The following is a 12,485-nucleotide window of genomic DNA, read 5'->3' as shown; positions in this document are numbered from 1 at the left end:
TCCAAAATTGTGGCTAAACTGCTATAGCATATCACTAAACGAGTTATAGCAACTGCAACGGCAATAGTGGATTTTTAGCTTAGGGATCTAGTGTCTAAAATGGGCTATAGCGGTGCTATGTTAATCTTTGGCTATTGGTGACCATTGGCATGAGATGCGAAAAAACCGTGGCAAAAAACTTATAAGTGGTCAAGCAAATTAGATGACAATCTTTCGTGAGAAAATAAAACTACCCAAGAATATAATGAAAAACGGAGATAATTTGATACATGCCACCTTTAATCACTCTTTGCAAAGTTGTCATAGCCCATTCACACATAATATGAGAATGATGTACATATATAGTGATGCACATAATGTGAGAATGATGCACATATGTGTGCGCATGCCTATGGATTTTCCTTGTAATCATAGAAAACAAAACCATTGTGAAAACAAATAATAATACATGTGGGGCAGAGCTAGGATTGAATGATAGGGGTAAGGACAGATAAATTTGAATAGATTCTTGAAGCTATTGAATTTATTCTTGTAAAAATGCATAATTTTCTCTTAATATTGGTTAATCTATTTTCCATTCTTTAGATGAACAAATTACATGTGTTACCATGGATCTATGTTCCATAATCAACTTAAATAATCTTTGTTCTTATTCATACACAAATTCATCCACAATAGCAAATGTATGACCTTTCATATAATGAATGATCCTGATATTGTCTTTGCTAGTTTGATATGGGCCGAACATAGAAGTTGCTAAACAATTTTTATAACTGAAAATAACTAAAGGTTAGATCAATAAAATAGTAAAGTAATAAAACATGAATCATGACTATTAAAGACACGCTTTAAACTTAGTAAAGTTTGGAAAAAAAAACAATTTCGTTGCATGTATTCATAGTTACCATAAATAGAAAATTAATTATACTTGACGACATCTAATACCTAAAATGTGTTTGAAAAAGACATAATCCTTAAAGTATAGATAGTAGATAAAATGAGTTTGAATGTCAGTGAGCTAAGTCTTTTAGCTTTTAAATGATGCTTATTACATATATTTAAGCTGTGGATCTGAGTTTTGTTGAATAAGTAGGGACATATTCGAATGCATGCATCAAGCCTAGAGGTTGCGTATTTGGAATTTGGAATCGTATTCCCAACCAACCAAGTTGAGTTGAGTTGAGCTCTGTCTTTCCAATCATTCAATTCCATCCTGCCCAAGTCGTTGCGTAGGGCGTTGAGGCTCCTCCACCGCCCTCCCGAGTGCAGCCAGATCCGCCGCCGTCCTCCACCCCTTCCGCCTCCGGGATCGGATCCTTCCTTCCGTTGCTGCCTGGTAAGGACGAACCCTAACCCAACCTACCCTACCTTGCTTGGACCGATCCATTCGATTGGATTCTTCCTAATCTCAATCTTTCTTTCTTTCTTTCTGTTTTGCCAATCCATGCACCCTCTCCGCTGCGGGTCAAATTTATCTTATCTGCCAAGTACTGGTAGCATCTACTCTATCTCCCGAATCTTTTGGCTGGCTGGATGCATATCTTTTTTTGAGGGAAGCCGGATGCATATCTGTATCTGCCTTCTTCGATGAGTGATTGAACTGATTGGCATTTAGGCGCGGCTGCTATGATATGTTCGTAATTCTGCCTGCCATGGATCGGTCCGTCCGTAGATGCTTAGCCATACTGTAGTGTCGCTCCGTTACCTGAGTGCTTGTTCTTGCCAAATTGACGGGATGCTTGGGTTTTAGGTGCTACTGGACGCATGTTTCTTTTCAGCCTCAGATGCATTCGCGATAAAAAACCCAACGTTTCTCTGCAAATTACCGGGCTTCCGTATGTACTTCTGCTAGGCAAGTGGGGATCGTTAGTCTCTGCTGAATAATGTCGTCATCTTAAGTTCAGATAAAGGAATGCATTTACTACTTGTTTGCAGTTTGCAAGTATTTACTGCAACCAATCTAGCAAATTTCATTTCTTGCACTGGCACCGGCACAGCTGATGCAATTTTGTTTCAGACACCTAGATTTTTTTTTTCATTCGAGGTTATAGATATATACAGATGCATTTTTTCTTTGAGTACTTGGTCACACCAGATTTAAGTTGTTGCTTCACTGCAATTGGTTTAATAGCAGATCTGTGAGATGTCAAAACAGCACCTTGGCTCAAAAATCGCACCGGTTAACCGAGCCCACAGCTACATTTCAGCCAATAACACATGGTTGCAAACAAGAACATGAATTGGGCCAAACCAAAATCTTATATGAAATATTGATTAATCTGGAAAGCCATCAGTATGCTACTGTTTGTTGCACCGTGTATGTGTGCTTCACAATAGGACACTTCTTACATGGCTATGTTTGCTCAAAGAGGATTTGTTCCTCTTCCTGATAGACAGGGTTGCTTATGTAAATTGTATTTTGTTCAAATTTTGGACTTGACTGAGAAAAAAAGCTCATCAAGTCAACTTTTGCCACGGATTTTGTTTTGCTATTCAATGTTTCCTGCAGTTCAGAGTTGTCTTTGGAATTTTTCATGTTTCGTTTATTGTGTACATGCTCTAAGAGGCATGTTTAATCTATGAGGGTGGTTTGGAACTATCATTTAATAGAGCACAAAATAAACTAGATCGTAGCTATGCAGATTTGGAACTAGTTGGTCCTCAGGGGACTTCCTTTCTGAATGAAGTTCATATTGTACCCTATTTCAACCTCATTAAGAGAAAAGCTAGAAGGTCTACATATCAATGTCTGCTCTCTGATTGTGGTTCTTTCCTCTTTTTTCTTCCTTTACAGAAAGATGATTAATCTTTTCAAAATAAAGGGCCAAAAGAAAGAAGAGGCAGCAAGTGCTGCTGGAAAGACCCCTGTCAAGAAGCAATCTGCTGGGGAGCTCCGTCTTCATAAAGGTGTGTTGAATTATATGCACATTCTTTCTTCTGGTTTTTCCTCTTCCCCTGAACACAATTTGATCATGTATTATAAAACAACTGGAAAAGTGGGAAAAAAATCTCCTATCTGTTTTATAATATACTGATCTGTTTGCCACTTGTTTTATTTTGTATTTTTGATATTTAAGGCCCCACAGAAACCAAGATAGCATTTAGTGATTTACTAATAGGGGTAGAAACGTATAACCTCCTTTCCTCTTGCCAGGATTTAACTGTTTTCTAACCTGTGCGCAAAATGGAAAATTGTGTTGTATTAAGCGTCTGACTATGTACGTACCTCTTAGACACAAAAAAGATTTCCTAGACTTCCCTCCTATTAACTTCTTCCCACCTCCTCCGCTCTCTTACCTCTCATACTTTCCCCAGTCCCAGACTTACTGCCTTCTCAATCCCCATGGCCCCACTGTCTCCTCAGGTTGCCAGCTAACGGGATCGACGATCCAGCAAGACCTGCACCACTACCTGTCCACCTCCCGCACCAACTGTATTGCATTTTTTTTAACTATTTGCATTTTTGCAAATATGGTTGCATTGTTAGGGGTGATGTCTCATTTTTTTTTTCAACAGGTGTTGCATTTTTCCATATGAGGGTGGTATCCCCCCCCCCATGTGTTTGATAATGTCCCTCTCTCTCTCTCTCCCTCTCTCTCTCCCTCTCTCTCTCTCTCTCTCTCTCTCTCTCTCTTTTAGTTTGATAATGTCATTTAATGAACTATACATGCAAGCTCCCAACAAAAAACTTCTAACTGTTTTCTGAAATGGGTTCCACTCGTGTTAATATGTTATGGCAATTGTACCTTTGTGTGATGAATTGATGCTGCTAAATTCAATGGCGACAATACAAATTGATGCTAATTTAATGAACTATACATTCAACGTGTGTTGTGAATATTTATATGGCTTGTTTTATCTGACACCTTGCAGATATTAGTGAGCTCAATCTACCAAAGACCACATCAATTTCTTTTCCCAATGGCAAGGATGATCTGATGAATTTTGAGATCATCATCCGACCTGATGAAGGATATTACATGTAAGTACCATTTCTTCAGACTAGTTTGACATTGCTGTATTGTGCTGCATAATCATGTTGAGAGAATCTTTAGCAATTGTTATAATATTTCTGTTTATGCTCTAGAAAGGTTATCGATTTAGTATATCCAAAAGTAGCATCAGCTTAAAAGTCACAGCTATGCCGAACAGAGTCTAGTTATTGAATTCATGTTTATTTACTCAGTATGTTTGCTGAGTAGTATCTTTGCTACCAACTTTTTTTCAAATGTCAAGTTTTTCTCCATTTGATAGTATCTGCACTTAACATTTTTAGAGGAGGCACTTTCGTTTTCACCTTTCAAGTGTCCCCATCTTATCCTCATGAGCCACCAAAGGTCAAGTGCAAGACCAAGGTATAAGACAGAATCCTCTACATCTATGGTTTTTTTTAATCCACTGAAATTCATTTCCCTCTTAAGTAGTAAATTAATTTGCTATTATAACAAGCATTCAGGTGTACCATCCAAATATTGATTTGGAAGGAAATGTTTGTCTGAACATCCTGCGTGAGGATTGGAAGCCTGTTCTCAACATCAACACTGTTATTTATGGCCTGAATCTCCTTTTTACGGTATTTCAGCTTTCTTGGAGCCCCTGTCGATTCAAACAATGTGTTTTAGGGGGAAAAAATGATGGTATAGCAATGTTTGCAGTTGTGCATACACTTCTGTTGCCGTGTCACTACATTTCATAGACTTTATGGTTTGAGTTGATGTTTTCAAAACTAATCAGTAGTGTGGTCGCAAGATAAATGGACATACCAATCTGAGCAAGACCTAAGTAGTTCGTAGGTTCCCTTTAATATGTATTAGTCAAGCTGTACTTTGTCCCTAACTTATTCTCATGAAAGAGAAGCCAAGGAACACTTGTTTATAACTTTATCTGGGGGATATTTTGCCATTTTATAACTAGAGTGCAGTCCATGGTTTCTAGTTGTTGACATGATCTGTACATTGATTTTTCCGGGATGTATAAGCAAATCTAGACTTTAACTTATATTCTTGTCACAATTAAAACTTTTGTATTTATAGAACATTCTGGATGACATGTTGGGCACAATAGCAATTGCAATGCAGTTGATCACTTCTATTTACTGACCTGACCTGCCAATTGGATGTGATTTGTGGATTTGACTGTTATCTACCTTGGTCCATGTGTAATGTAAATTGTTACTGATGGAGTGGAAGAATGGAACTATTAAGTTTTTTTTTTTACCTGAATCCTGTTCTGGAGGATGACATCTTGGAGAAACCATTGTTTTGTTGGACAAGCATTTCAATAAAGTTGCACAGTTTTTTGAATGACTTTCCATTTAAGATTGTTAAGGGACATGCTTATGTGGATTGCTTCTGTTTACTAGTAGAAATTTTCTCAATGGGCTTTGTTTAATGTTTATTTTATCTGCAGCAACCGAACGATGAGGATCCCTTGAACCATGAAGCAGCGGTTGTCCTTCGTGACAATCCAAAGATGTTTGAGGCTAATGTTAGAAGAGCAATGGCTGGAGGCTATGTAGGTCAACACTATTTCCCAAGATGTGCCTGATGTGCTAGCTGCCAAACTTTGATTTCTTATGCTGCCTTAAGACATCTGGGCCCCTGTCCTAAACCCTAACACCAGCACGCCCAGCTTTCTGGATTTGTATGGTTTCAGTTCGTAGAAGTGCTTCTGGAAGCATGCGAATCACTCATGTTGTGATGTGCCTGTTTGCCCATTGTTGTGATATGTAAAACTCGTAAATTGGTGAGCTGGTGCCTGGTGGTGGTACAGATGACATGGATATGTATGAGCACTGTACAATTTCATATGTCTTTAATGAATGGGAAGTGAATGCATAAAGATCGTATTCACGATGAACAAAAATAATTTCAACCTGTTGCTTCAAATCATCAGGACTGGGTCCTGGGTGTTGAGATTGCGTCATGACAATAGAAACATGTATTCTTTCCAAATTAGGTTGCAATTCTTTTGCGTGCATGCAGACGTTGCCGAGCTACCTGAATCCTATGGCGGCAATTATGCGTGCTAGGTTGATCTGTTGCGACAATCCAATTATGCAGCATAGGTTGCTCTATCGCTCTGGTCAAGTTTGTAACTCAGGCCACGTAGAAGAGTGCTTTGTCACTAGAAATGAATTTCAGCCCAGCTATAATAAAAGTCAACGTGGGCCTGCAGTACCTCATTATCACTAGAAAAGAAAAACAAACATTCCAGCATACTATTTTCAGATTAAAGCGCACGCCTCAGAACAATTAAGAAGTTAGTTAGGAAGTGGTAGCTGACACAAGCAGTTCACAAGGACAATGAGTGAATCAAGAGAATCCGATCATTTTTCAGCTTGAGTTATATACATATGCCTCACACAGGATGGCATCAGAGCTCTTGCTAAAGCTTTGACCATTCCATACTAAAATGTAGTACTGTACTGACAAAAAAAATCAGATACTACTCCTATCCTAATGCTTGTGTTTCAAGAAAATGTAAATGCCTTCATTCCTCAATGGATATCAGGCATCATACTTCCTCTAATCTCCTAGAAAGTATGTCAGATACAATTTTCAGATTCACGGTTTTCAGATTTGTGTATTGTTCAGATAAGATAAATTAAAGGCCTCCTGGAGACCTTGTTTGCTCAAAAGTGCCTAACGGGAGGGCTTTTTAACCTTTCATAAAACCTCATAGGCTAAGCTATTTAAAAATGTAATATTCCATCTCTTTTGATTTGCAACCTCCAGTCCATCACATTTATTTCGTATAAACACGTCCCAATCTAAAGAAGCAGCACTGTTATTCATAATACATGATGCAATCACCATTTATGTATTTTATGAATACATATGCAACAGCAGTTGTTAGGTCATATATCTTAATACTGCTAGTGCAAGCATAGGCGAATATGATTCTACATGGCACTGCATGATCAATATGACATGAAAAATACATATAAGTAGATAGAAAGCCGAAATCGATCCTACCTGCTAGTCCAAAATAGAGCTCAGTGGAAAATAAAGATAGCAGGGCATACATGGATCAAAACTAAGACACTAAGTAAGATGATCATGCTATCTAATCCTTTGCAACTGAGGTTCATATGGCTTGTGGTTTTCTTAGCATCTGAGACTGAAAGACCTTAATGGGAATTGATGCTCAAACTGTCTAGTTTCTAATATGGTGAGAAGGTCAGAACCAGTGGTGGAGCCAGAAAATTTCGATAGCCTCGGCAAACTTTAGTATCACTCAGAACCTCAATAATTTATTACTAAAAATATGCTCTAATTTATAAAGAAACATCCAAATATTAAAATTTCAAAAGAAGGAACAAGTGACAATGATTACCTCGCTACAAAAGCTTCATTGACCCACCAATAATTTTTCAACCATAGTACGTACCTTCAAATGAACTGTATAAATAAACAAAAATGGATTGGTTATTTAGTTCCTCATCTCCTCTATTGTAAGATACAAGAAAAATGTTCACAAGTAGATAATGAGACATACATAAAGAAAATGCTAACTAAGCAAGTCTACGGTTACTAGGTAATTGCATTTTTCGAGTCTTGATGCCTTGGAGCCGCTGAAGAATGGATTCTTCATCCAGTAATTTAAATAGATTTCACTCAATGTAACAAATCATCAAATTATTGAACCATTTATCTAACATCTTGTTGCACAATTTAGACTTGATTATTTTCATTGCTGAGAATGCTCTTTCAACGGTTGCCGTTGACACGAGCAAAAATAATACTGACTCAATGAGCATGTAAACCAATGGGAATACCAAATGTTTATCAGTTTTAACCATCTTCGCTGCCAAACTTGCAATATCTTTGCAAGTAGCAAATGCAGCATGTCTCCTCACATGAAGAACATAGGTCTAAAGTTGATCACTTATTATTGCACGATCGTGAAATGAGAAATCTGAGTAATAAATTTCAGCGAGTCAAGCAAGACGGTTGACACCAAACTTGGAGAGAATTTTTGGATCAAGACAAGATAAGCATGCTAATAACTCTGCAGTTGCTTCACCAAACCGATGATTCATCGCAGCACAAATTTGGTCAACAACAACATGTGAGAGTTCATTTGTGATACCAAGCAATCTTAACAAAAGCTTTAGAATGAAAGCAAATTGAAAGCGTCCCATTTTTTCAATAAAACCGGCAGCTTGACTTGGTCCACGCCCATCCTCATGGACCATACAAAGCCCCTCTATTACAGAATCCCACAATTGGGAAAAACGAACTAAAGTTGTACGATGTGAACCCCACCTAGTATCTCCAGGTCTAGCAAGATTGGTTTCTTGATTCATGCCTCTTTCTGTAGATGTCTCACCCCTTTCAAGAATTTCTTTAACTTTTTATGATGACTTTCCACTAATGCATCCTGTCTCTTGCAAGAAGCACTTGTTTTGTTCACAATCAATGAGGAGTACTAAAAGAAATCATGAATAGGTGAGCAATAATTTGTGATAGAAACAACTACCAATTGCAATTGGTGCACAAAACAATAGACATAAAAACATGTGGGTTTTCATCTAGAATCTTTTTATGTAAACCATTAAATTCACCTCTCATATTTGAAGCCCCATCATAATCTTGTCATTGTATATGAGAAATAGACAGCTTGTGTTGATCAAGGAAACCAAATACAACTCCCTTGAGTGCCTCAGATGTAGTATCAGTGACATGTTCAAGAGCAAGAAACCATTCAACAACATTTCCTTCATTATTCACATACCTACAATAGGAAAATGCAGTATGATTAAATAGAGAAGTATAGGAAAATGTTAAATGGAACAATGAATCAGTTACTAACCTCAAAATTATTGCCATTTGCTCTTTAAATGATATGTCATGTGACTCATCAATTAGCATGACAAATTGTCTCTCACCAATCTCTCCCATAATCAACTCAATTATTTCTTCTGCACAACATCTTGCAAGATCCTTTTGTATGTCTCTGAAAGTCATTTGACAATTTAATCCACAACGGTCATAAGCATTTATCACTTCTTCATTTTGATCTTTCACCAAGATATCAACTCTAGAAGGTTGCCCTTGTTTAATGAGATCAAAGATTCATTATGGACACAAAAAGTCATACCTTGCCCTAAGAGATATCTTGAACACCGTAGAGTAGAGCTCAAACAGATTTGATGCATTTCTTCGGCAAGTTGACTAACATTAGAGAGTATTCTTGACACACTTTGTCTTTGATATGTGAAACCATCACATTTCTTCACACAATTATTGTGGCTGCTACCTACCCCACCAACATGCTCCAGCAACGCTTTATATGCATGCTAGAAATAATCATAACCAAAGTGCTCTGCCCTTCCTAGATTTTTAAAGAGAAAGCAATAGAAATAATATGTTGCATCCTTTGACTTGCTATACTCTATTCAATTATATTTCTTATACCATGAATGCGAAATGCTCTCTTGTCTTTGCGAGGAAAAGTGCAATTAGTGGGTTGGGTCGGACCCTTCAATATATATACCCTCCTTACTTCAACTTGAAATTTAGAAGCATACTCACAAATTTGCTTCCTTAGAGTAGGATCAGATATGATTTCATCTTGATTAGATTCATTGACAACATTATCTGTTTGGTTGTGGACATTGCCGTATATTTTTGCTTCCTTGAGTTATTTGATTTTCACCTCTTGCGCTAGTATCACCATTGTTTCTTGTAGTGTGAACCAGTAATCTCCTCATTTCTAAAAATTTATAAATCATATTACCACAATTTATAAATATGACAACTAGGAGATGTTCAGATTTTTATCCCCATAGTCGAGTTCTTCCTTTTTATAGTATTTTTGTTGAGGACAAAAAAGAGAGAAGGAAATAAGAAAATATCTCGTCATGAAGCCATTCATTCATCCGCTTCGAAACCCTAATCCTCACTTCTGTGCCACTGCAGCCAGCAATGGCGCACCTGTTCTGCCCGTCCGTGCTCTCCTCCTTCAGTCCTTGCGTCTGTGACAACGTTGGTTGTAACTTGGGTACGGGCGCACGGCGGGTCGATAGCATGGGTCCACCTTGCAGAGGTGGCTTCAACACAGGTGCACAACAGGTTAGTGACACGGGCCTGCCTCAAGGATGGGGAGCTCCGTACGGTCTCATGACAAGTCAGCAGCTCAAGCCAGTTATAGGGACGACACATGGAGGGTTAGAAACACCAAATGGGGAATTTTGGATTGAATAGTGGCCTCTTAGCTCCTCCAGGGCTGCCCTTTGCCCCTTTCCAAATGATTTGTTGGGCTATTGCCTTTTCCAACTGGTCCAACTTTAATTTTGTCTAAGTTGAAGCTACCAAAGTGCAGTTGGACAATATTCATTCTCCATGACGGGCGTTGTGGATCCCGGGAGGCGGCCCAGGGTCATAGGTAGGGATGGCAATAGGCACAATACCCACGAGTGGAAGCTATACAAATCCATGTCCACGAGCTAATTCCCAAACTCGTGGCTACACCCATTACACGCCATGGGTAAGAAATGCCACACATGCCCGTCGCTCGCGGGAATCACATACCTATAGGCACACCCATTGCCTCACGCGGTGCGTCTTCCTTAGGTGGTGGTGTGACGTGGGGGCATGGCAGATCTGACCGACGATGGTGCGGCTCGGGTGTTCGATGAGGTGGGGTGGATGGGGACAATGAGATGGGGTAGAGGTGGGACGGACATGGATGGTGAGGTGGGGCAAACGGAGATGGCGGTGCAGCTCAGACGTTCAATGAGGTGGGTGAAGGTGGGGCAGACATGTAGGTCGATGAGCAGCCGGCGGAGGGCGACGAGCGGTAGTGTCGAGGGTTGATCCCTGACAATATATCCGGGGTGTACCAGACGATGGGCACATTGATCTACGTTTCTGGTGGGTTTGTGTCTGTGTGTCCAAGGGACTCAAGAACATAAGGATTTATCTAGGTTCAGACCTTCCGTGGGGTAATAGCCCTACATTGTGTGTATTTTCTTATGGAGTGTATCAAATGGTTACAGAGTGTCCTCCTCTTGCCATCCCAGTCTCCACCCCTTTATATACTAGGGGAGAAGATGTCGATACAAATGGGTTGACAGCGTAGTCTACTTAGGTGCGACAATATGAACTTAGAAGTTTAGCACAGATGAATTAGGCGCACTATTATCTTATCCATTTAACACTTACTATTGAATACTTAATTTCTATATGTTCCTAATTTTGACCCTTGAGTTGTGATTTCTATGTAGTATTTATGATAATATAGGAGATAAAGGGTATGTGAATCAATGGTTAGCAGTTTACTTTTCAATATGCATAAATGTGGAAGATGCAGTGCATGCTGTTCTTGGGAATGATCTGAGAATTAAGAGTGCACTGTCACACACATCGATGATATGAGATAGCCAATTTGGCGTTTGGATGGCGACATCAATTGTAACCCGCTTTCTGAGAGTAAAACTTGATAACATAAACATGTTCTTGATGTTTATATGCTTGGCATATGCAATTTCCATGCTTACCTCTTTTTATTCTTGCTTATGTTCAATCCTGATAGCACACATTAATTCTTATTCTTGTTTATCTGCTGCTGTATATTCTTTTCACTAATATATGCATATTGCACAACAAGTTCATGGTTCATGATGGTTAAAATTAAATTTGTAAGAAAATCCTAAAAATGAATTTAGATTGCGTAACCTATTATGTCATCTCCCGTTTGGGAGTGTTCGATGATAAGTATGATTTGGCAACTCATCATATTTATAAGAAGAAGTTCCCGAATTGTCCATGTACTTTGGATAGTTCGAGGATATGTGATCCGAGTAGTAGGTTTCTGTGCTCTTGTATGGTTCTAGAGAGAATTTTGATGGTGTTTCTATGTTGTTCTCCAGATACAAACCCTCTTGGCTCGTTGTTGAGACGTGTATTTGGAGAACAGCGGAGAGGTGTTGCCAAAATTTTCTCCAAAATAGTACAAGAGCATGGAAACCTACTCAGGGCACATATCCCCAAATGGGATTAGGACCTATCTTTGCCTATTAGAAATTAGCTAGGATCCTTTGCTTTAGATAAGAAATACATCATATTTTTATAAATTTATATAAAAGTGAATATAGTTACTAAGACTTATACAATTGTATTTGTATATTTGTATCTACTAGATGTATGCCTATGAGTCATCGAGATTTTCTAACAAAGCACAAGCTCTTAGTCAGACATCTGCGCAACCAGGTCCCAGTGAAGCAATAGTACAAAAGGCAAGGGCACAAATAAAGTGTCCGACTGAAAAGATCACCATCACGAAAATCGATGATAACGACGTGCCTATGGAAAAGAAGGCCCTGCAGATGTTACGGAAGCTCGCATGCCTTAATGCTCGGGAGAGGGTGCCATTGACCCTTTCGAAGTTCGATGACCTCACTGTGGATCAAAAGAATGCCTTGTTCAATGATGGTGTCAATACATTTCTGGAGTTCCTAGAGAACATGAAGGTGAAGG

General features: G+C 38.8%; 1 protein-coding gene across 1 annotated transcript; it reads left to right on the top strand.

Moving 5' to 3' along the window:
* Positions 1-1,148: 1,148 nt before the first annotated feature.
* On the top strand, positions 1,149-5,879 carry LOC133897553 (NEDD8-conjugating enzyme Ubc12-like). The gene is made up of 6 exons (XM_062338317.1): positions 1,149-1,336; positions 2,795-2,907; positions 3,874-3,982; positions 4,277-4,355; positions 4,457-4,573; positions 5,410-5,879. The coding sequence occupies exons 2-6, from the start codon at positions 2,799-2,801 to the stop codon at positions 5,545-5,547; spliced, it is 552 nt and encodes a 183-aa protein (XP_062194301.1). The 5' UTR covers positions 1,149-1,336; positions 2,795-2,798; the 3' UTR covers positions 5,548-5,879.
* Positions 5,880-12,485: the final 6,606 nt, after the last annotated feature.

Source organism: Phragmites australis, chromosome 17 (assembly GCF_958298935.1).
Source record: "Phragmites australis chromosome 17, lpPhrAust1.1, whole genome shotgun sequence".
Lineage (NCBI taxonomy): Eukaryota > Viridiplantae > Streptophyta > Magnoliopsida > Poales > Poaceae > Phragmites > Phragmites australis.
Note: the sequence above shows the minus strand (reverse complement) of the source record. Positions and strands in the feature narration are given on the sequence as shown.